Raw genomic sequence first — 26905 nt, forward strand, 5'->3', positions numbered from 1 at the left:
AAGGCGCACATAAAATCTTTTTTTTTTTAAAGCTGACTATGCGCCTTATAATCCGGTGCGCCTTATATATGGATCAATATTGAGCCGCGACAGGTCTCGCAACTTACGGTAAGCAGCCACCGACTCCATTTTTCACGTAGAAGAAGAAGTGCGCTGTGCATACTGGGAAATATTAAACAACGATTCTCTTTTATTTGTGCGTTTGTATAAAGACCCTGAAATGGCTCCTATTAAGAGACACGCTTACAACCCAGAGTTTAAACTCAAGGCGATCAGTCACGCAGTAGAACACGGAAATAGAGCAGCAACAAGTGGAGGAAGCATGAGGATAAGCTGCGCCAAGTAAGGAAGAGTAAACAAAGTTTCCTGGGCAATAAAAGCTAAATGGCCACTGTTAGAGGACACACTTTAACAGTGGGTTGTTGAACAAAGAGTAGCAAGTAGAAGTGTCAGTACAATAACTATTCGAATGAAGGCAACAGCGCTCGCACGGGAACTTAACATTAAAGAATTCAGAGGTGGTCCTATTTGGTGTGTACATCCTCTACTGTAGCCAAGTCAAGTCACATTTATTTATATAGCCCTTAATCACAAAAATGTCTCGAAGGACTGCACAGGATTACAATTACAAAATTGCACAATTACCTGATCTTAAACCAGCATGCACTTATAGCGCCTTATAATGCGGTGCGCCTTATGTATGGAAAAAGTTTTAAAATATATCATTCATTGAAGGTGCGCCTTATAATGCGGAAAATACGGTATATGTATGTATATGTATAATATATATATATATATATATATATATATATATGTATGTATGTATGTATGTATGTATGTATGTATGTATGTATGTATGGATACTCTTTCTCCCACTCACTTTGGATATCCCTTTAAATATGGCAAGTGTTACCTGTATTTATGTTTACTCTTTGTTTGCTCTGACATTGAACTTTTGCAATGAATTTCCTTAAGTTTGCACCTGAATTAAAGGGAAATCTCGCAAAGAAACATTTTTGTCCAGTTGAGGTTAAGCGCTAATAGCGTCTCTCCCTTATCTCTCCCTTGCAGTGTGTACGGATGCCCCGCAGCCAAGAAAAGAAAGATTCTAGGCAGACAAACCTTGGAGACCTCCCCCAAAAGAAGCACCTACCTTGACGATATGGACAACTCCACAATGGAGGAGTGCTATGAAACCGATGGAACTGAAGAGATGGATGACAGGGAGGGTGAAGAGGATGGCGCGCTAGAGGAAGAGGAGGAGGTGGAAGAGGAGGAAGGAGAGGTGGAGGAGGTCGGAGGCTATATGGACTATCACGAAGAGCAAATGGAGCATGAGGAAGCTGATGTTGGGACAGGAGAGGGTGAGGATGAGGTAGATGTGGACGAAGAAGATGAGGAAGAAGAGGAAGAACAGGTAGAAGTGGAAGAAGAGGAAGAAGAGACCGTGCCTCTGGAGGACTATGAAGAGGGGGAGGAAGGGGAAGGGGAACAAGGACAAGGTAAGTAAAGAGCAATTCACATCAGAAAACTATGCTGGAATTTAATCGTGCCATTTTTTTAAGTTCCTCGTGTGCACCATTTGCATATTCATGCTCATATTTACATATTTGATGGGCTGTGTAGAGTATTCAGGGCTGGTCGACATGTTCAAACATTGTGTTTTGCATTCCAATGAGGAAGGGAATCAGTAGTAACTTACTGGGGAGAACAACAAGTCCGTAATTGTGTATTCTTTGGAGAGTTTTGTTCATGTCATTTGTCTATTGATTAATTTACACATTTGACTTATACAGAATAGCCAAGAGTATTTTATTACTCCACGCACTCCAACCGTTTCTGTTCTGGATGGGGAGATGCTTAAACTGGCAGTTAAAATTACACTGATACCAGTCTCAATATAAACGTGTCGCTTTCAATGTTTTATGGTTTTAATGTTATCAAGATTTTTTTTAAATGCAAATGACAAAATAAAAATTGTTATACAGTCATATGTAATTTAAGGGAAATTGGTGTATATTTTAGGGATGTTTTATACTCCATTTTTATATTGATATCCGTACATATTGCAAATACGAAACAAACAGCATTCCTGCCTAACCTATGATCTTGACTTTTTTTTCCTTAAAAGTCCTAAAAAATGACTTGGAGATAGTACATGATAGTCTCTTCTGCAAGAAATGTCTGATAGTTTTTAAAGAAATACCCATGATTAAAAACTAAATATTTTCCTTAATGTTGCATGTATTTAACAGAAATCTAAGATTTTTTTAAATTCCAGGATCCAAATACCGGCTGCTTTTGTAAGTACCAATACCTTAAAAAAGATAGCATTAGAACAGATACTGAAAACTGGTACCCTTTTATCCTTAAAAAAAAAAAAAAATATATATATATATATATATATATATATATATATATATATATATATATATATATATATATATATATATATATATATATATATTGTAAGAATTATCTGTAAAGTAAATTATAATTTACTATCAGTACTGGTTTCTCTGACTGCTCAAAAGCTGAATTCTGATATTGGTCGTAATGAAAAAAGTGGTTGCAAAACTCAGAAGCTGTCAAATTCACATTTTGATTCTATCAATGTGATGAATTTTAATTTGACTGGTGATGATGGTTTAATGTACGATAATTTTTTAAAATGATAGAAGAAGCATCCAAAGTTATTTTGGGGATGGATCAATTACAAGCCTTGGGCTTTAACCTATCATCCCTTTTTTTTCTTTTCAGGTGATTTTTTTTATGTGATTTGTTGCAACATGATTGAGAAGAAAAAATAGTCAAGATAATGCAATACAATACAATACAATACAATTTGCAGTGAATTGCTTGTTAACATATTAAAAAAAAAATAACATTGTCCGGAAAAAAAGTAGAAAATAAAATGAGGAACTATTGTCAGTAACAATAACAAAAGTACAGTTTCTTAATTGGCTTTAGCAGAAAACAAGACTTATCTGATCTGAGCTACATATGTTGATTTGGAAAAGAGGCATACTTGACAATTTTCCTGAATATGCTCAGAAGATGTACTCAAACTCAAACTTTGGAACTGTGAGGCAGAGATGCTTAACACTGCATCACTCTGCTGCTGAAACCACCGCTATACGTGATAGCTAAAGTAAACTGGTTTATGTCGGGAGACTTTTGGCCCATATGTTGCCCCCTGCCAACCTCTAAACCCCCCATCTGCTTTGACGTGCCTAACACCAGATTTGGCAGGTTTCTCTCCAGCAGACTTTGTTTTGCACCCCTGCATCGCGATTGGACCCGACAGTGCCTTCAAGTCCAATTAAGAGTGAGGTTCTGAGGGGGGAGTGTGTTAACCCCATTTGACGCTCAGTTCTTTCCACCAAAAGTGTTGATGTGACGCCTGAGCAGCCACACTCTTATTTTCTTGCAGAAAACACCCTCACAGACTGATTCATTATATCTTTCAACAGCAAAACAGGCTCATTGCCTAGCATTCATTTTACCAGCTAACACATGGGTCGAGAGCATTTTTGACTCAACGATCCATGAAAGAAAAAACAAAAAATGTGTATATATATATATATATATATATATATATATATATATATATATATATATATATATATCTCATCTCATCTCATTAGCCGTACCGCTTATCCTCATTAGGGTCGCGGGGGGGCTGGAGCCCATCCCAGCCATCTCTGAGCAGTGGGCAGGGGACACCCTGAACTGGTTGCCAGCCAATCGCAGGGCACACAGGGACAGACAACTCATTCGCTCATTCACACCTATGGACAATTTGGATCGGCCAATTTACCTGAAATGCATGTTTTTGGAACGTGGGAGGAAACCGGAGTGCCCGGAGGAAACCCACGCAAGCACGGGGAGAACATACAAACTCCGCACAGGAAGTCTGGAGCTGGATTTGAACCCACGACAGGTTCCCATGACATGAACTGTGCCGCACAAGCGCTAACCACTGCGCCGCCGTGCTGCCCCTATATATATATATATATATATATATATATATATATATCTACAGGGAGTGCAGAATTCCTCCCAGACACTGTTCAGAAAGGTGTACTGTTTTCCCTCCTTGTAAATCTCACATTTGATGAGGGACCACAGGTTCTCTATGGGGTTCAGATCAGGTGAACAAGGAGGCCATGTCATTAGTTTTTCTTCTTTTAGACCCTTTCTTGCCAGCCACGCTGTGGAGTACTTGGATGCGTGTGATGGAGCGTTGTCCTGCATGAAAATCATGTTTTTTCTTGAAGGATGCGGACTTCTTCCTGTACCACTGCTTGAAGAAGGTGTCTTCCAGAAACTGGCAGTAGGACTGGGAGTTGAGCTTGAGTCCATCCTCAACCCGAAAAGGCCCCACAAGCTCATTTTTGATGATACCAGCCCATACCAGTACCCCACCTCCACCTTGCTGGCATCCGAGGCGGACTGGAGCTCTCTGCCCTTTACCGATCCAGCCATGGGCCCATCCATCTGGCCCATCAAGACTCACTCTCATTTCATCAGTCCATAAAACCTGTCTCTGAGTATTGCACACCTTGTGCTTTTGGGCACTCCAGTGATGTTGCAGCTCTGAAATATGGCAAAACTGGTGGCAAGTGGCATCTTGGCAGTTGTACGCTTGACTTTTCTCAGTTCACGGGCAGTTATTTTGCGCCTTGGTTTTTCTACACGCTTCTTGCGACCCTGTTGACTATTTTGAATGTAACGCTTGATTGTTCGATGATCACGCTTCAGAAGCTTGGCAATTTTAAGAGTGCTGCATCCCTCTGCAAGATATCTCACTATTTTTGACTTTTCAGAGCCTGTCAAGTCCCTCTTATGACCCATTTTGCCAAAGGAAAGGAAGTTGCCTAATAATTATGCACACCTGATATAGGGTGTTGATGTCATTAGACCACACCCCTTCTCATTACAGAGATGCACATCACCTGATATGCTTAATTGGTAGTAGGCTTTCGAGCCTATACAGCTTGGAGTAAGACAACATGCATAAAGAGGATGATGTGGTCAAAATACTCATTTGCCTAATAATTCTGCACTCCCTGTATATATATATATATATATATATATATATATATATATATATATATATATATATATACAGTGAAAAGGCAACTCGTTAATGCTGGCAGAGTGGAAAAGAACTAACCATATCTGAGACTGGCAAATAAAAGTTAAAGATTAATAAGAGCGAATGAATACAAACATTGAACAGCTCATTCGATTAAAAAATGTGACTTTTTCATTGAAAACACAAATTTGTCTGGACGACCCCAAACTTTTGAACGATAGTGTCCAAGCTAAGTTCTGCTAAAAATTGCAAACCAAAAGGGCACAGATCTAATTACCGTCAGTAAAGAGGAGGCTGGGTGAGAGAGTTAAGGAAGTGCATTATGCGCAGAGAGATCCGGACACTCCTTCCACTCTCCCAGTCACAATGCTTTATGTCCTTGGCTGGCGTTTTTTTTGGGTGTGTACAGTTTGTTCTGTGCATTTTCATCATAAAGTGTCTCAACAGGGAATATACTGTACATTGTTTAATGAGCTTCCATGTCGAGGATTAGAGATGTACAGCCAAATGAGTGTTGATGTAACACTGTGACTGTAAACTGTAGTTGGGACCCTGCCCTATATATTCTGGACCGAACCTTACTTTAACTGTGTTGCTTTGGTTTCACATATACCAAAATTGGAAAGACACACACAAGATTAGCATCAACCCTATTTTTGTCTTCGAGCCAGATGTAGTCATGAGAAGAGCCATATCTGGCTTGCGAGCCATATCTGGCTTGCGAGCCATACATTCCCGACCCCTGAACTAACGTTTAACAAATTCGAAAACCAAACTCCTTTCTAAGGGGCCGGTCACACAGCCGTTTGCGGCTGAATCACGGCTAAAATTTTGCGTTTTTTTTTTTGCCCGTGGTTGCCCGCGATCGAAAATGCGCAAAATTGGCCAACCCGCTGTTCATCGGTGGTATGCCCGCAAAACAGACGCCGGCGACTGTTCTAATTCATCATCGCGTAATTTCCGCGTCATTTTCTCGTGTGCACCACGGGTATAAAAGCTCCCGAGCCGGTGTTGTGCCCAAATCCGACTCCTACGCAACCCCCCCCCCTCACCCCCTCGCGTGAACGCGCATTCTGCTGCGATCGCTTTTGTTGGAAGCGTGCATTGACGTTAGTGACTTTTTCATCCGCGTTAACAAACGCATTTTGTAGAATACGATCGCACTTTATTGTTTAAATAAACGCGTTATATAGACTAGGATCTCCCAATTGTTATAATTAGCTCGCTTTATTGTTTTAATAAGCGTTTTATATAGAACACGATCGCTTTTGTTGGAAGCGCAGCAGAATGCGCGTTCACGCGAGGGGGGAGGGTTTTATATACGGTGTGCATTACCGTTCGTTTACATTCACAACAAAAACAAAGACGGAATGGTTTAAGTTATATTACATTCCCAACAATGCGACAAGACGAAGTGGTTTTGGTTATATGTTCGCCATTACATTCCCTAAAAGTGATATAAAAGTGAGATAAAACGAGGTAAAAGTGGTTGTAGTAGCGAGGGGATGCAAATCTCGGCAGGGATGTATTTCTCGGCATAACACCGGGCTGTAGAAATCATAACCGCTCAAGACACAGTCCCGTGAAGATCAAAATTTCAAGCTATGGCACCGAAGAAGCCAATATGTTATTATTGTAATAGTTTTTCATTTTTATTTTATTATCTTGTTATGAAATGAAAAGAAATGTCAAGAAATAAAAATGGATTAAGACGAGGTCACTACGGTGACGGGGATCCACGTTCACCCCTTGACGTCTCGAGCACAACTGACGTGTGCTCGGCAAATCGCGCTGTATATAGGCGGAGAAAGGCGTTTGACCGTCACACGCGTAACACGCTAATTTCACGTAATAACACGGCGATACAGGCACAGAACATGCTATTACCATGCTCCACCCACGATTACCTGCTGAAATTTCCCGTCCTACCCATGTGTAACCACGCCCTGGCCGCGGCCAGAGCACGTCGTTCCGCGTCATTTCCGCGTCATTACCTCGTGTGCCGCCCGCGATTAACACGTGCTCAAAGTTTTGAGCAGCTCAAAACTTTTTCGCGCGGCCAACCGCGTGTGAATTTCCGACCGCGAGTAAAGCACTGCTGTATCTCGTCTATATGGCGGTCTCAAAGCGTCCAACAGCGCCCAACAGCGTCTGATTCACGGCCAGAAATTTCTGGCCGTGGTTCAGCCTCGATACGCCCGTGAAAGGCTGTGTACCCGCGCTCTAAAGAATTGAGCAGCGCAAAACTTTTTCGCGCTGCCACCCGCGCGCGAATTTCCGACCGCGTGTTAAGCACTGCTGTATCTCGTCTGTATGGCGATCTCAAATCGTCCAATAGCGTCCGCCACACAGGCAGAAATTTCTGGCCGTGATTCAGCCGCAAACGGCTGTGTGACCGGGCCCTAAGGACTGAGCGGTATAATCACAATATGATGTGCCTGATTAGTATGTAATACCTTACATGATTTTAATTGGCAGCGTTTTCTATAAGTGCAAAAGAAACCTTTCCATATGCATCATAATTACGCCCCACATTCACCCCATGACGACGGTTCCGGATTGTAGATTCCAATCACATAAACGTAATAGAGGTGACATCCTGCCTCTTCTGCTGTGCTCCCCTGCGCCACGTACATCTCTGTAGCTAATCCAAAGCCAATTCACGGCAGGATAGCGTCCCCTTTCCTTCCTTAATCTGTTTCACTTCCACATTCCTTTTGTGTACTGTGATTGCTGCTCTAATTGCTTCCCTGTCATAGCATTGAAGATTGAACCCCACCAGTACAGGAAACTTCTGTGCGAGGGTTTGTATTGTAAAAATTTGTCACTGGTCTTTTTTTTTTGCGAGCAGCAGCAGTCCTCCTCTTAGGACATTTCCTTAAGTACAGCTTTAATTTCAGCGGATGGATTCTGTAAAGAAGAAAATATTCTGTTTGCACAGTCAGTACACATCGGACTCCATCAACTCTCACATAACAAGCAGAATACAAATACTGTTTAATGGGGGTAAAATCCCCTACAAAACTTGAAAACCCGCGAAGCAGCGACGCCCCTTCATAAAAGCCCCCCAAGGGTCAAACTCACCTCGAGATGGCATCTTTACTGACTGAGAATATACAACTGTAACAAAATAACAATTATAGATCAACTAAGAAAAACACAGAATTGCAGTTGAATGAATTGTCATTAAGCAAAAGTACAACACAATTAGAGGGCTTCTCCTTTCAGTGTAAAGAAGCAATTTTGAGAGCGGCTGCCTAGCTTATGCTTGCATTGTGTATCAATGAATGTAGCAGTTTACCACGAGTTGTAGATCCAGGTCATCCGTTTCTTGGGTAATGGATCTGGTGTTCGTGAGATCTGATGACGGATTCTGAAATGCTGAAATACTAGCTGTAGCTGTTGCCGTGCTTTGAAGTTTAGTTTGGGTGGACACATTGACTTGTGCGCCCACCTACCCCAGCTGTTTGGATGACAGCATACACCAGCCTATCACAGTTGCACACAGAGACAGTCACGCCCCCCCTACCACACGCAAACACACACACTGAAAACCTGACCCCGTGATAGCATTTGCTGTGCGCTGTCTGTTGGCGAACACATTGCATGATACGTTGATATCAATGGCAATAAAGACAAGTCGATTCATAATCCACAAATTATGAAAAATGCAATACAGTGAGGGATTACAGTATGTTAATTTGACTAGCAATTACAATCAGTTGATGACTCCAAGATTTGAAAGAAACAAAACGATAAAATACACATAAGAACTCCACTTTATGGCATAGGACTTTTCGGACCCATCCATTCATCCAGCCGCCCAGCTGTCTTTAGACAGGTTGCCTGCTAATTACTGAAGCCAAATTGGAAACTGTTGCTAGTTGCTCCACTGGCACAACATTTATTTCACTTTAAGTGGTATTCTCTCATGTCATGAAATGATTTTAGTAGAAGAAGAAAATGTATTACTATGTTTTATAAATAATAATTATTAGTAATACCCATTTTATGGATTATTTTTAACAATACTTTCAACATTCACCGGTAATTTATTTTGTGTGAATTTGATTTGTATTTCTTGTAAAATGGGAAGAACATTTAGAATTATTACAAATATCTGATGTCTCTGATCAGAGATAATTTTGATAATTCTTTAAAATAAATGCACCTTGTCTATTGCAGTGAATGGGGACCACCACTCTCCATGAAATGCAAAAATCCGCAAAGTAGCCCCCCTTATTTTAAAATGCACTCTGCCAGCCCCCGCTCACAGAAATATTCAACCAGAGATTTTTAATCGTTGCAGCTTGGGGTGCTGTTCATTTTAGGTGGAAATAATGGCAAAAAGAGAATTCACCAATTACATAAATTAGCTTTTTAAGCATCTGCTCTCTGCAATAGACGACTGGGCTTAATGGATCGTGACGCAAACAATGTCGTTTAGCTGCCTGAACTGAAAAAAATGTGCCCTGTTGTGCCCTGCTCTCATCAATAGTTGACCGAGGATAATGGATCCACGCCACAACTATGCATTTCATTTAAGGCGGGCTAGAACGGCACAGCACCCAATAAAAGCTTCTTCTGCTGGTCCCCGTTTGCAGTAGTATGGGATAGAGATGGAGAGCCGCATGTCCTGCATGTTTTGGAGGTTTCTCAATACAGGTGATTCCAATCACCTGGATCGTTATCAAGCTCTCACAAAGCCTGCTAACTAGCTGAGAATTGGCCTCACCTGTGTTGGAGCAGAGAAACCTCCAAAAAGTGCAGGACGTGCGGCTCTCCAGGACCGGGTTAGCCACCCCTGGGATAGAGGATCATGGGCCACAGCCTCACATGTGCAGTTCATTTTAGGCGGAAATACAGTAGCAGCAAAAAATGGGCAGCCATACTCGACAAAAGCTGCGGGTCCCTGCTTGTAGCTGATGGGGATAATGGATAGCTGAATCACTTGATTGATTATGATTCCAAACAAATACGGCGTCATTTTACAATATTCTGACAGGATAGAATATGATGTGATGTCAGTCATAAGTAGAATTCACTGGGCAACTACGTCAGCACAAACCGATTTTCCAGAATATCAATTACTTAAGTAGTATATTTCCACTTGCTGATTCACGATATTGGACAAAAGCTTGAGTTAATACTCTTAACGTACGTCATTAATGGAAACAAATTTTATAATCACCATTTGAAATGAGCCAAGCCAAGGATGATGTGATTACAATTGAATGATGTTTCTTTTTTCTTCTTGTGTAGAAGAGGAGCCGATCAGCAGTGGTGAGGGTAGTAACGGAGGTGGCATTATTGGCAACGCTAATTCGGGCCCCACAGCAGAGAAGGATGACAACAACAACGACGAGTATGAGAACTACGATGAGCTGGTGGCCAAATCGCTTCTCAATCTGGGCAAGATTGCTGAAGATGCCGCCAACCGAGCCATTACAGAGTCTGAAATGAACAGCAACTCATCTCACAGCGCAGAAGAAGAGGAGGAGGGTTATGATGAGGAAGAAGATGAGGAGGAAGAAGAAGAAGAAGAAGAGGAGGAGGAGGAAGAGGAGGTAGATGAAGAAGAAGAGGATGAAGAAGAGGAAGAGGAGGAAGAGAGCCAGGAAACCCAGCCAGGTCATCAACACGATCTGAGTTTGGACGTTCACAGTGATGTGGTTCGAGAGACAGTGGACTCGCTCAAACTCTTAGCGCAAGGACATGGCGCTGTTATATCAGACAATTTAGAGGGACAGGAATATGTGGACGGCATGGCTGCAAACGGAGACTGTTCCCACAACGGCATAAGCATGCACAATGGCGGTAACGGACTAAGTAAGACTGCCGGCAACGGACAATTCGAAAACAGTGACGAGGAGGTTTGTCTTAGCAGTCTGGAGTGCCTACGGAATCAATGCTTCGACCTTGCTCGTAAACTTAGCGAAACCAAGCCCATCGGGGGCGAGCGCAACGGGTCATTTCAGCAGAATCATTACCTATGCGGGGACGTGACCCAGCAATCCCAACATCCTGGCTATGGGGACTTCCAGCACAGCCAGGACGACAGAGGAACACTAGATGGAAACTATTCTGACATGGACAATCTTTTGAAGCTGGAGGAGCAGCTGAGCCCGCGATCTAAAGCCTTCGCCAGTTGTGCACAATCGGAGCGCTACCACCTCCGGGACTTTGACGAAGACACGGCCTCTGTGACGTCAGACAGGTCGGAGGAAGTATTTGACATGACAAAAGGAAACCTTTCATTGCTGGAGAAGGCCATCGCGCTGGAGTCCCAACGCGCTAAGGCGCTTCGGGATAAAATGGAGGCAGATGCGGCCAGAAGGGACAGCGCAAGGTACGGCCATGATCAGCATGGTGCCCGCCATGCCTGTGCAATTGAGCGAAAAGGACGACTCCCAGATGGGATGAAGAAGCTTCTCTATCATAAAGGTGGGTGCTCAACAATATAGTTTTCAAAGGAATGCCGTCTATTACGAAATACAGTGATACCTCTACATAGGAGCTGCTTAGGATATGAGAAATTCATGTTAAACTGATATTTCAAGGTGTTTTAGTAATCAGGTGGATGTGCTTTATAACTTATTCAAGGTTAATTTGGATGCTTTAGGGAGGCCAGGACGGATTAATCTATTTTTAACTATTTCACATCGGTAATATTTGCTCGTTATACAAGCAGTTTTAGATATGAGCACGATCCGGGAACGAATTAATCCCGTATGTAGGAGTAATACTCTACATAAATCTGTGAATCATAGTGCTGTCAATACATTTGTTAAAATTTGGACATTAGTTCGTGTGGGCATGGAGAATTCTAAGGATGTTGTAACAGAACCTTGTGTTTGGTCTATTATGTAAAATAAATACAAATTTATCAACCTTCGAGTTAAAAAATAAAAGCACATTTATATGAAAGTTCATGTATTTTTGCTTGATATTTTTTTCAGTATATATTTTTTTAATATAGATATATTTTTATGACATGGAGGGACTAAATCAGGGGTCAGCAACCTTTTTGGTGTGGAGTGCCACTTTCAAATTTCCTTGTAAATCAGTGTGCCAGTTAAACCCAACCAAAAACATTTACAATATGGCCACTAGTCTTTTATCGTTTGATTGACACCACTCTCTGCCAATTGCAGGCTTTTTTCACAGTCCACAGCCTGCATTCGTCTATAGCAGCCTTATTGATAAAACAAAGATCGCCTCGTTTAGCTCTGGATATTCAGTATTTAGCTAGTAGTAGCCGATTCGAAGGATGATTGACACATTGGTTAGCCACTGAAATTCTGGAAAGAACGATACTCAGATATACACTTTGTATTCAAATGAGAGCCCAAAATAAACCTGCATGATGGAACTCGTGATTCATTTTTATGCACCATTATGAGGCGCAATTATTAACTGACTTCTGGAAAGAGTAGTCAATTATTTACAACTCTTTGAAATGTCTAAAAAAATGGCCAAAGTATGATACACGGGTGCAGAGGTTTTAGAGCTGTAAACTGGTTGTCGCCAAATGGCCAATTTTGGAAATGTACCCCAAGAAAAACCTGTAAAATACAATGTTTTGTTTTCAGATTGTGATTAAATTCAACTTGGTACCAGCTAAGGCTTCATGCTATTGTCATAGCCGTTTTACAGCTAATATGCCCACGCTACACTCATCTGCAGGCATTTGATTGCAAAAAAATTAAATTCAGGTGAGAATAAAAACCTTATATTTCTGTGTGTTCTAACTTAGATTACTAAATGTTAGTAGCACTTGCAGTGATTTTTCTTTTCAGTTTGGAACACAATTTCAGTGTGTTACATTTTAAAAGAGACCTTAACCGTCCACATTCTCCAAATGGTTCAAGAACAGCATTCAATTTAATTTGGGTATGTCTTGGATTGTGATTTTAGGTGAATTTTAGAGGAACATTAATGGGTTAAAGTTTGCAGTTCCAACGTAGTTTGAAGAAGCATTAAAAAAGTAAACATTCAAGTACACTAAAAGTACATATTTTCACAGGTACTTTATGTGCTTTAACCGAATTTGAATATGCTTAAACAATATACTTTTCATATTCATTATGTTTAATCCATGTTTTTCACATAACAGTTGGCTTCTAGTTTGGCACATTCTAGATGGATCAATTGCATAGCACATAAACAATCCAACCTTTTACCTTTCCTTTTGTTTCATGCAAATCTTCAATTAACGCACGCACGCGTGTCCTCGGAGAGAGCTTACAAAAGCAAAACAGTCAAACACCACACATGAATGCTGGAGGCTCAAGTGAATCCACAACCTTTTGACTGCCGTGCAAGCATGCTAATTAAAGCATTCCCTATGAAATAAAAAGGTGGGTGAGGGGGGATACACAGCAGCCTATTGAAAACTCGATACACCGCTTTCATTTGATCTCATTAAAACGTGGTTTTGCATCATCTACGATGATTCATTCTTTGCGAGGTTCAAATATTTTACCACACGCTGTTCTCGGTTGTCCATCCTTTACTGCAGAGGGCAGATAACCCGCATGCATTATGCGTTCCCCAATGCAACCCCTGGGACAAGCCTTTTGCAGCCAATTTGAAAAAATGGAATCATGGTAGCAGCCGGAGCAGCAGCAGCAGCTTATGTTGTTAAAATAGGGCAGCATGGCAACATCAGAGGGGGAGGCATGTCAGGCATAAAAAATGGCAATCTGCACGGCCTGTTAGGGCTGTACATTTCATCCCTGGATGCAGCTTGGGGTAAAGCCTCCTATTTTTAAACCCACTTTTAAGGACTTGGGACTGGCGTACTTTGCAGAGAATTAATTTATGCATTCCTTTACTATGTTTGCACCCTGCTGTTGGATTCGGATTTTCAGTCAGTACACAGGAGGATCCAAATAACAAGAGCAGTGCTCATTCAGGCTGTTTCTTCCTCGATCAGTCAAAATTATTCCACTCATAAGATATTTTACTGCTGTAATTCGCAGCCTTAATCAGGCTAAGTAATTTTACCCGTGCAGGATATTTTGAAGGAAAAAGAAAAATCACAAATAAGAGCATGTTGATTCACAGCAGGGTGATATTAAACCGCAAATGCCACCCAACTCTGAGCAGGTGTATATTCCAACGTAAATGCCACACAAATGTTAATTTCGAGAGTATTCAGCAGACGCGGTGCTCGAACGATAAAGAGCAAGAGACTGATAATCATTGAGATAGCAGTATCAACGATATTGGTGGGTGGCGGGGCTCCCACCTGGGCCATGGGTCGTTTGGTACCAGGCTGTACAGAAATAAAAAAAGTTGTCTTTATAAGAAAAATGTTGCTTATTCCATTTTTTACCAACAAAAAAGACCTCAAGTTTCAGTGTGCGTTATTTTTACATTAAGGGTTCGTACGGGTGCTTAAATTTTAATCTTATGTTTTCAATGTCAGGAAAATGATTGAAATTTGGATGAAGTGCATGAAAATGCTCTAAATGGTTGCCATTGCCATGTTTCTTGCCAGTCTTACGCTGTAGAACACGGAATAAATGAAAACAATTATTTTAAAAAGTGCATAAAAAGGATGCGCTCACACTTGCTCTTGTCTTTTTGGCATTGTCATGTGAAGCACCCTCGCCCACTAATGGTCACACAGCACTATTTAGAAAACTGGTTCCTTTGGCTCGGCTTTTGGCTCCCCAATGACTCTTCAATTTATTTATTTTTTTAATGATATATTATACATAATGATAAAACAATATGAAATGAATGATTAAGAAATTAGTAAATACATTTAAATATTCAAGAATCTACAAAAAAAATTGAAGAATACAAAACAATTTTAGCTTTATATACACTAAACAGATTGAAAGTCGAACAACTACATACAGTAAAACCCCTGTTTTTTCTTTTGAAGGTACTGGGAAAAAAAATGAAAAATTTGCCTTAAAAATGTGTGAAAGGCGGTTGATTTTGGCCACGAAAAGGCGTATGAACTCTGAAGTGTAAACTTAACTCAAAATAAGGAAACCATCCATCAATGGATTTTGTACTTGCAAGAAGTACAAGGAGAGGGCTTTCAGATGAAAGAATTCCATCCGTCCTTAAGCCATCCTCCAAGCCCCCTCATTTCATTAAATGTTCATGGTTACAAAATAAATCAGACATAAAGTGTGTGAAAATCAAAGATCAGCAACAACATTGGCCGATAGCAACAATGATGTAATAATCACAACGAACTGACATCCTTTGAAATCACTTTTGTAAACGCCCAATATTAAAAACCAAATAAACTGATTATTCATACACAAGGCTTTACAGTAGTATATTACCGAATTTGAGCAATGATTGTCTAGTCAAAAAAATATCACTGCACAAAAGGAATATAACACAGATCGCAGCAGTGCTTGTGTGGGTTTCCTTCGGGTACACCGGTTTCTTCCCACAATCCAAAGACATGCATGTCAGGTTAATTGGCCGGTTCAAATTGTCCCTTGGTAAATGTGCGAGTGAGTTGTATGTGTGCCCTGCGACTGGCTAGCAACCAGTTCAGGGTTTCCGCTGCCCACTGCCTAAAGGTAGCTATGATTGGCTCCAGCACCACCGCTTATCCTCAGAGGGGGGCTCTGAGGATAAGCGGTGCAGATAATGGATGGATGGATTATATCTTATCTCTGGTACCGTGAGTAAAAATGGTAGGGCTACAACTAACGATTATTTTAGTAAAACACATTTTTAATTTTCCCCTCTTTATTCAAATATTGACGTTTTGGACAGATAAGTGCACAAAACAATAGTATATCCTATAATATAAAACATTTTTTAAATAGTGTTCTTCAAATAGATTAGCAATAAACAAAAATATATACGAAAGTGACCCTGCAAATATTTGAAATATTTTTTTTATAAAAACGGTCTCAAAGTGTCCTCTGCCGGACCAATGTTCTACTACAAGCATATTCGCTCAAAGTCACAACGAAATTGTATGCCCTCATATTTGCAATTAAGTTATGTGCTGAGTTGCGTGTAAATGATGTGACACAACTGATTGATGATGAAATTCGTTGCCAACGCCCCTTACCTTACCTAGCCTGTTTGTTTATGTTGGGGAAACTCTGGAAGCGGCTAATTCTATATTGTATTTTTGACTTTGTATCCTGAAACGCTAACTAGAGGCAATATTTTCCCGTTGAAGTACTTCGTAACGTGAAACTTTTGTATGCATAGAAATTGGTAAGTAGAGGTACCACTGTATGTAAAAATATAAATTCAAATGAACCCCCAAACGTGCCTGTATAATACACATAAAATCCCAATCCAAGACGTACCGAAGTAATATGAATACTGTTCTTGAACTGTTTGGAGAATGTGGACTGTTTTGGAGCAAAATAATCACTGCAAGTGCTACTAACGTTGGGTAATCTGATTTGGATTACACAAAAGTAGAAGGTTTTTATTCTCGCCTGAATTTTGGTTTTTAATCAAATGCCTGCAGATGAGTGTAGCATGGGCTTCTTAGCTGGAAAACAGGTAAGACAATAGCTTAAAGCCTTCCCTTGTACTTTGTCAAATTTGATCACAATCTGAAAAAGTAATTACCTAACTAACCATTCTTCCAATGGTAGGTTTAGGTTTTTCCAAAAGTGACCATTGGGAAACGACTGATTTACCACACTAAAACCTTTGCAAATGTGCATTTTACTTTGGCAATTTTTTAGACATTGTGAAAGATGTTTGACTTCTCTTTCTCGAAGTCAATCCATGATTGTGCACACCTGCATGTAATAATGGTGACAATACACTGGCCGCGAAAATAATGTCAGACATTTAACCGGTCTGTAATGCAAAAAGGTTAGGGACCCCTCATCTAAAACACCGCTTAGTGAGAAAAATATTGAGATGGAGGAGGGAGAGGGGAGTCAGGGAGGAATGCAGAAGCAGGGGGTTAAGATGAGAATAGAAGAGTAGCCGAATGACCGATAAGGAACAACAGGCCCACTAACTGCACATTAATTATCCAGGGATGCTATGGTAATGGAAGCCATTTGCCATGCAAAATGCAGCCCCTCCCAAGCCGCAATCAATACCCGCTTTGCCCTAATATGTCTTCCACTCTGCTGCTCCCACTCAGAAAAGCCTGGACACGAAGGCTGTTGGGAACAAAGAAATATTGAACGCTTCGATTACCACATTTTCCAAACTATAAGGGGCACAAGCGCAACCCCAAAAAATAGTATTTTGTGATTTTTCATATGTAAGGCGCACGGTACTGTAAGAAACAAGAGAAAAAAATATGATGAAAAAAACCCACATGCTTTCTCATTGTCCATATACTTTACTGGATCTCTGGCGCCGACTATGACTCTGAATCCGCTCCAGTACAGGGGAGTATGGTGTTAAGCAGTAATTGCCCCTTTCACAATCAAAACTAATAAAGTAATGTTAAAGGATAAAGAAAATGTTTCTTATTTGGTTACCGATAACAAAAATGATTTGCAAAATGCATTACTCTGGTTGAGATCAATCTTCTAAAGACAAAAGTGTTCCTTCATCGGACCCTATACTACCAATGCCTGAGAGATAATCTATTGTGGGAAGTTTCCGCAACCCTGTGGGTGTATTGGAGTACTACTTTGATATACTGTACTGTAATGCCATTGAAATCAAGAGTTTTTTGTCAAGAAACGGACCGGGAAGCAGGAAGTCGGAACTCATATGCGTAGACGATCTGTCACTTTAATTAGGAAAGAAAAGTTGTCTAACACACAAACGGACCAAAAACAAAACAAAACAGGTTCAAAGGCAATCAAAATTACAAACTAGGCATTACTCAGATCAAACGGGCATGAAAAGGGTTTCAACGAGGGTTAAACAATGATCTGGCAGCGGGCAGTTCCAAATGGAGCGCTTAAGTACTCCAAGAGCAATCAGTCCAATGCGTGTCAGGGGGCGGGGCCAACTGGGCGCCATGACAACCGTGCAGGACATGACAGTTTTTTGTCAAAAGTCCTTCTCTTCTTTCAGATAACCGTTTGAATTTTCTCTTTTAGGGCCTGGTCACACAGCCGTTTGCGTCTGTATCGCGGGTAAAATTTTGCGATTTTTTTTTTTTTTGCCCGTGGTTGCCCGCGATGGAAAATGCGCAAAATTGGCCTACCCATTGTTCATCGGTGGTATGCCCGCAAAACAGACGCCGGCGACTGTTCCGCTCATCGTGTCATTTCCGCGTGTGGACCACGGGTATAAAAGCTGCCGAGCCGGTGTTGTGCCGAGAAATGCATCCCTGCCGAGATTTGCATCCCCTGGCTACTATAACCACTTTGACCTGGTTTTATCTCACTTTTATATCACTTTTCAGGAATGTAATAGCGGACATATAACCAAAACCACTTTGTCTTGCATTTGTTGGGAATGTAATACAACTTAAACCGTTCTGTCTTTGTATTTGTTGTGAATGTAATCGAACGGTAATGCACACCGTATATAAATCACTTTTGAGCAGGTAACATGTTTATTTTGCCCTTTTCTATTCAAATCGGTCGTATTGAAACTGTTATGCACTCTACCATAAAGCTTATTTCAGCATAATAAGCTTTATGGTAGAGTGCATAACAGTTCTCAAAAGTGATTTATATACGGTGTGCATTACCGTTCGATTACATTCACAACAAATACAAAGACAGAATGGTTTAAATTGTATACATTCCCAACAAATGCAAGTCGAAGTGGTTTTGGTTATATCTTCGTCATCACATTCTCAAAAAATGATAAAAAGTGAGATAAAACGAAGTAAAAGTGGTTATAGAATAAGTTCATTCATATGTATGTTTGAGCATGCAGTTCAACATCCGGTGTAGCTTGTACAAAAACAGTTTCTCCCTTAAATTTGCGCATACGGCTTTTTTATAAGTGCCCTGTATTGACAAAATTGATTAAAAGGCGTCTGGTTTTGTCTCATCGTAACAAATGTTTTTTTATTCACTGTCCCATCTAAAAGAAGTGAGAAAACAGAAAGTTATCCAGGAATACATACATTTTTGAAAAAGATCACAAGAGGTCTTTGGTGTATCTGAGGATGAATCTGACTTTGAAGGACATTAAATAAATACTTTGGAAATTGGCATTGTGTTTATAGTTTATGTTGTCAATAAAATATTTAAATGATGACCACACGTATTCAACCACTTTTGTCACTTACAATGCTTTGTTTGAGCTAAAAAAACGTGAAACCAAAGTTTATACCGATGTTTAATCACTATCTGACTTTGTCATGCTCTAACATTCGTATCTAGTACCATATAAATGTGCTTTTTTTTAATTCTCGTAGGTTGAGAAATGTCTATTTTATTTTTAGGGAGATAACAATATTATAATAACAATATTATCCGCTATCTAACTAATATGCATACCCTTATCCAAAACTTTGGAAAATGCTGGAAAAAAATAGAAGAAAATTATGAATTTAGGCCACTCGAAATCTAGTTATTAAATACTACATGCTGTCCCTTTAACTTTGATATTAAGGTGGGGTCCTCAAACTATTATCATGAGGGCCTCAATTGGCCCCTAAGTCGCAAGTTTGAGACCCTTGCCCTGGGGGCCTCATGGTTAGGCTTCAGCACTCTCGGCGTCACTTACCTGGGTTCGACTCCAGTTGCCACCATTATTATGCAATTGGGGTGAGCATTAATTTACGACTTATGAATGATTGCACAGATATGGTCATTTACTAGTATTTTTAATTTTCTCCTTATTCAAGGTACACCTGATTATAAGGCTCTCTATCAAATTATTTGCTTTTTTAAGTGCATCTTATGTCCAGAAATTACTGTAATATGTTGGTTATTTTGTCACAAATAAGTAGATCAGATAAACAAAAATGTTTTCATGTCGATCCCCTTATCTGGGAAAAATGTAAAATGTGTTCTACAAATATTTACTTTTTGTTTGTTTCATTTTGTTATTTATAAGAATGTCTGTTATTATTGATCTTTTAGTCATTGTTTTTTTTCATGATTTTCAAGTAGATTTCAATCAAACATTTAAAATATAATTTTGTTTGTAAAATTAATACATTCAAACACTGTTTACAAAAATATACCAAAAAAATGGAAAAGCATTAGAAAATTTCTTGCTGCAAAACCTTTAGTTACCAAAACAGTTAACTTTAATGATATTCCGAAAACATTGCTCATTTGAACAAAAACTTAGCAACTTTATTCTTCTGATTGCTCTATTTTTCTATAAGTATTAACGGATGCTAATAGTTTTTTATCTAAAGCAATGACCTTAACCTTTTTGTTAGGATGCCAGCAACATTTGATATTTTGATTCAGCATGATTATAAATCTTCTATAATAGAAGTAATCAAAATTTACCAAGATTTACTCAGGAGCTGCATTGTGGATTAGAAATAACACAAATTGGTTCAAAAATGGAAAATACATCAATCCCTCCATTTGATTACATTTTCTCAGGTAATTTCTACCAAAAGAAAATTGAAATGTAATAAAAAAACAGTTTGGTCCACTTGACATTTGGCCCAAACAATGGCCCAATATTTTATTTTATTTTGTGTTATATGACCCATCCTTTTTGGCAGTTTTGAACAAACAGAATTATTGAAAAGTAACCTTCCAAATGTTTAGGGGTTGTATATGAACAATTTACAATATTTTCAGTTGTGTATAAATGCATTTTGGGTTGTTATAGTGTGTGGGTCAGGTCGTTTTTTATACCAAGACCCTATAGGTTGCAATAAATTGATTGTATGCTTCGATGGGATTTTAAACAAAGTAACATATTTTGTGGGGAAATAATGCAAAAACATTTGGCATAGTTAAAAAAAAATGCCCCAAATCTTTGTTATCCCTATAAATCTTATTATTATTTAAATCTTTAAAACCGTTTTTGAGGTTAATTTTATACAAAACCAGTCAAGGTTTTTTATACGAAACAACTAAAGCTTTAAAGTTTTTTATTTCCGATTTAGGATGTTCTTCATCTGAAAGCTGGGCTCAAATCAATTTACATTTTTTCGAGTAACGGCAACACTAGTTAGATTTTCAAATTTGAATGAACTGGCTAATGTAATATTGAAAGGTTGCACGGCTCACACACGTCAGTTGTTTTTACAACAACTATTACATGAGATGCACTTTTAAAATAAATACTCTTTTGTTACATAATACTAACATTTTGTGAATTTATTTTAGTTAGGTGCACAATACAGAACTGTACTTAATTACAATGTTTACCAAAAATATAATTTTGGCCTTCACTCTCCTCATCACTTGATTCTATCTATCTTTGTTTTAATTCCTTAGCCTCTAGCGGTGTTTGTGGCTTTGTCACTGGCTGCCTTAGGAATTGCAAAGTTTCAAACCTTTAATCAGCTTTGCATCGATTTGCTTTCACTATGCAATACCGCCCCGCACCTGCTTTTTATTTTCAGATTATTTCGAACGATGGACTATTTTTTTAGGTTTCTTTATAAGTAATTATTTTAAAGATTTTGCCTAGTGATTTCCTTTATTCTGGAAAATTGTGGAATATGGAAGTCAGCCTCTGACCTTTTGATTCACACCACTCTCGGCCAATGGCAGGCTTTTTTTTTACAGTCCACAGCCCTCATTAGCCTATACGGGCCTGTACCTCCGAATATCCAGCCAGTAATTACCAAATCGAATGATGAATGATACATTGATCAGCCAATTCATTTATCGTATGCTATTTTCCGGGTTTAAAAAAAAAAAGTAATCAGAGCCAAAAATGAACATGTGCAATGCAATTCGTGATTCGTTTTTACGCACCATTACCATGCGAAAGAATGCACAATCTTAATTAACTTCTGGAAAGAGAAGTAAAAAATTTACAACTCCGTCAAAACGTCTGGAAAAATTGGCCAAAGTAAAATACACATTTGCAAAAATGTTACTGTTGCAAACTGGTCGTCTCCAAATGGTCGCTTTTGAACCTACCCTTGGAAAACGTGTAAAATACAATGTTTAGTTTTTAGATCGCGATCAAATTTGACAAGGTACCGTACCAGGTAAGGCTTCAAGCTATTACACTCATTGTAGGCATCTAATCTCCCCTCCCAAAAAATTAAGGCGAGAATAAAACGCTTCTATTTCTGAGTGTTCCATCTTAAATTACTCAATGTTAGTAGCACTTGCAGTAATTATTTCAGTTTGAAAACATACCTGTCAAAGGAGACCAAAACCGTCCATATTCTACAAATAGTTCAAGAAAAGTATTCAATTTACTTTGGGTACATCTTAGATTGGGATTTTAGGCTAATTTTACAGGAAAGGTAAGTGGTTAATATGAATTCATTTTTCATTTAGTTGTCTTCAAACAAATTTGTTAGTTTTAGAATACAGGGATTGTAATGACAAAAACCTAATCCCGTTAATTTATTTAGCAACAAAATAGGAGATGGATTCATCAAATACAGAATAAAAATGATGGTATGTTGCATATGTATTAAGATGGAGAATAAAACAGTACAGTAAGACCTCGGTTATCGCGGTTAATGGGGACCAAAACCACCCGCGATAAGTGAAAATCTGCGAAGTAGCAGCGTACCTTCAAAAAAAAATAAATATATATATATATTTTTTTTTTAACCATTACAGACCGCGAAGCTCTGAAGCCGCGAACGTCGAACTGCGAAGTAGCGAGGTCCCACTGTATTCTGTTTATAAGTTTTTCCCAACCTATCTGAGCCAGGGAACACTTTTTCATTGAAAAAATCTCCAAGCACACGACCTTTGGAAAATATTTAAAAATGTATAAACCGTATATTCACGCCCATAGGATAAATATGCGCAGTCTCCGTAGTTAGTTCTATTTCAGAATTTAACACACTGGAGGTGCACCTGCCCAACAGGCTTGCATGATCAACACACCATGGCAGACAAAAACACAGAAAGCATTCGATGGAGGGAAAATGAGCTTTTGTATTTAATTCATTTTTGGAGGTACAACTCTTCAGCCTCCGGTAGCACAATAACTTTAAAATTGCTAGATACGCCACAGGATGAGCATTCATGTGCACTTGGAGGGAAATATGAACGATCAGACAAAAACAGCGGATTTCACGCAAAAATTTTGTTAGTCTTGACTTGGCCAAGGCTCGAATTTGTTACCTCCCATTCTCGAGAGCGGGTGCCCAAACTTAAGGCCGCCGAGGTGGTCTCCATCCACTGCTCAGCATGAGAGACAGGGTGCACTGCAGAAATGGCAGGCCCTACAATTTGAAGAAATTCAGAGACTTTTATGTGCGCCTTATGGGCGTGAAAATACAATATATAATAATAATTTTAACGTTCAAGCCCTCAAAATATATTATAATGCATATTATGTCAAAGTTGTTTAAATATAATAGGTTTAGAAGTAATACAGAAAAGTTTTGAAAAAAAATGAAAAAAAGTTTTGAAAGCTGGTTACGGAAGGGTGCAAAGAAATGGTGATGACCAGCGGGTGCTCAGTGGAGTTTTCAGGTCCGGGAAGCAACTGAGAGGGGCGTCAGTAAAGAAGGCGAGAGCTGCATGTCCAGCCTACTGCTACATCTAGGCTAACAACTCTTGAGCCTGTATGTCACCCATGGCAGATCCATTACCCAAGAAATGGATGACCTAAAGCTACATCTTGCAGGAAACCGCCACATCATAGACAGTTGTGTTTTAATCGCTTGATGCTAGTGTACAGCTAGCGTGCAGCTAGCCAGTTGCTCACTTAATCGCACTTTTGCACTGAAAGGAGAAGCCCATTTAATTTTCTTTTACTTTTATATAGTGGCAATAAAGACTATTCATTCAAGTGCAATTCTGAATTCTCTGTTTTGATTTTTAGATTCACAGTTGTTATCTTGTGATCTTGTATAGAGATCCTTTTTGCAGTGAATAGGGACCAGAACCCCACACGAAAAGTAAAAATTCGCAAAGTTGCGTAGTTCCTTCATAAAAGACCACAAGGGGTAAAATTACCGCAAGATAACCAGGGTTGGGTAGGGTTACTTTAACTTGATTACTTTCAATTACTTTTGGATTACTCCAACACCAAATATGCTAATAAGGGACAAGAGAAACTAAATATGAATAAAATTGCTAAATTTTGTGCAGGCTTGGGGAGTAACGGAATACATGGAATGGCGAAAATGATGTTGGCAAGCTGTTTGGATTTATTTTCATTTTGTTTCTGTCGCATTTTATGTTAGTTTTGCCGGAGATCAAAGAGATCAAAGCCAGGAGAGAAAGCTTATCACGTGTTGTGAGTCATACCTTTATTTATATTTAGTTTCTTTTGTCTTTTATTAGCATATTTGGTATTGGAGTAATCCAAAAGTAATTGAAAGTAATCAAGTTAAAGTAACCCTACCCAACCCTGAAGATAACATCCTTACCAACTAAGATTCTCACAGTAAAACAATTATTGAGCTACAAATAAGACACATAAAACAATTGAATGAATGTTTTTTACTGTCATTATACAAAATTAAAACAAAACTGGAGGATATTCGTCATTTGTCAGAAGCACACACAGCTTCAGGTATGAGTGATTTGGTCAAGGCTTAAACCCCAATCTCTGGGTTGGGCGCCATACCCTTTGGCCACCGAACTGGTCTCTCTCCACCGATGTACAGTAAATGAGACACAGGAAACACAGCACAACAGGGCGCGTCACAATTTAAAGAAAGTCTGAGACTTTTATGTGCGCCTTATGGTCGTGAAGATACAGTAATCAATGCATCCCTGAATAATACATTATCTTTCCTTGACGCAGATGCTTCCCGAGCAGACAAGAAAGAGAGCCGTTGTCCGACGCCGGGCTGCGACGGCACGGGTCACGTGACCGGCCTTTACCCGCACCACCGAAGCCTGTCGGGCTGTCCGCACAAAGACCGAGTGCCGCCTGAAAGTAAGACATCTACTCTCATGCCAGTTATCTCTCACTTTTCATGTCACTGCACGTTTCCCTGTGATCACTGCTGAGTTGGTCTGGCAAGTCGTGTGTTTTTGTGTGTTCGATAGTGGAAGCCTGCGGCGGCAGCGCTTCTCCCGTGACCTTTTGCATGCAGACTTGGTTTCGTTTGTTGATTGCTCGCTCTGTGCCATGCTGATGAGCTATGAAACGAGGACCCAATCTATCAGATGAAGAGCTTGTTTGATGTTTGTGCATGAAACATGTGTTCACTTACCAATTTATTGTCACAGAAACGATTATTTGTTGACATTACTGTCATGCCTGTTGATTTTATGACAGTGGTATAAAAAGGAACGAACCTCTTGGAAACCTTTACGTTTCTGCATAAATTCTCTATCAAATGCGATCAGATCTTTGTCAGAATAACATAGATGAAAAAATAGTCTGTTTTAGCTAAAAATACCTAAACTTTTAGACCACTAGAGGCCTAACTACAACCTGCCTCCATACTTAGTCCGATCTTCTGAATAATATCAAAGAGCAAAAAAAAAGAACTTAAAGTCTTGGGGCCTTTTTGTTTTTACTGGAAGAGAACTTACCTCTGGCATTGGGTTTAATCTCTTTAATCACATTATCATTTGTCAAGCTACCAAAGATGAATGTTGATTTCGCTATAAATTTCACACGTTACAGCGGCAATAAATATGTCACTTACAGTGCGTGGAATACAATAGAAAACTGGTTTGGATTTGTCATTGTAACTTGTGAAACAGCAGAACAAAATTAACATTTGTTCCTGGTACCTAGATTAAAAATAGTAATCTGCTGCCTTTTCACAAGTCGATAATACCCCTGGTGGTCCAGTGCTATGACAACTAAGCTAAACTTAGTCCCGTTCAGAAACAGAAAATTTATGTTTAATGGACTTTTTCTGTAAAGAACCCGCATACTGTTATTTGTTTATTATTTATTTCATAAATAGCAATATCATTATAATATAACTTTTATTCTGTGAAGAATCCGAGAGTGTTATTTGGTTTTTATTTGCTTCATAAGCAGTTATGCTGCCCTCACAGGAAAGGGATTGGGGACCCCTGATTTAGACAGTGGAATTTTTTAAATGAATGGATGCTGTGACAACACAATGACCCATAGTACAAAAGTAAATCAATTTACTAATGGTTTCAAAAGAACAAAATACACAATTTGGAGTTGCCAAGTCAAAGTCCAGACTTTAACCCCATGTAGATGCTATGCCATAGCAGCTATGGCATGACCTCCAAACAGCGTTTCATGCCAGATATACCAGGAATCTACCTAAACTATTCTTGTGCCGTAAAGGCGAATGCACCAAGATTAGCCCTGAGCAATGCAGCAAACCTATCTGCTGCTACAGGAAGCATCTGGTTGAAGTCTTGTGGCCACACGTTATTAAACGTGATGGTTTAGTGACTTTGCCCCCTTTTGTCAGTGTGTGAAAACTAAGAAATTTTGGGGTGATTTTAGTTGATGCAGATACTGTTTTTTTTCATTTGTGTGATTTTAACAAAGGTCAGATCATATTTGATTTGATTTTGTGCAGAAATGTGAGAATTTTCATAAAGTTGAGATACTTTTTCATACCACTGTACCTTTGCCAATGTGTCAATGAACAGTGCCTATGCATGGAAATCAGAGCAAATCTCAGACATAAATTCAGAAAGTTTTAACAAAGCGCAATACCAAAGAAAACGTCTGCATTCCACAATTGGTTGAATTTTTGTGAAGTCAAATGAAAACACATTTATTTTTATAACCCCATAATCACAAAATGTCTCAAAGTAGAAATACAACATCCCCTGATCTAAAAGCTACATGAGGGCAAGGAAAAACTTAAAAAGAAAAAAAAAAAAA

General features: G+C 39.3%; 1 protein-coding gene across 6 annotated transcripts in view; it reads left to right on the forward strand.

The window, feature by feature from the left end:
- Positions 1-26905, forward strand: part of myt1lb (myelin transcription factor 1-like, b) — a 249930-nt gene that overhangs the window by 145232 nt on the left and 77793 nt on the right. For all 6 annotated transcript variants that reach the window (XM_088353855.1, XM_088353850.1, XM_088353854.1 and 3 more), the window contains 3 exons: positions 1072-1502; positions 10364-11545; positions 24872-25006. In XM_088353855.1, the coding sequence (XP_088209981.1) occupies positions 1072-1502; positions 10364-11545; positions 24872-25006 (1748 nt within the window). The remainder of the gene's footprint in view (positions 1-1071; positions 1503-10363; positions 11546-24871; positions 25007-26905) is intronic.

This window comes from Urocampus carinirostris, chromosome 15 (assembly GCF_059441175.1).
Source record: "Urocampus carinirostris isolate Australia breed hairy pipefish chromosome 15, RoL_Ucar_1.0, whole genome shotgun sequence".
NCBI classification, from domain to species: Eukaryota; Metazoa; Chordata; class Actinopteri; order Syngnathiformes; family Syngnathidae; genus Urocampus; species Urocampus carinirostris.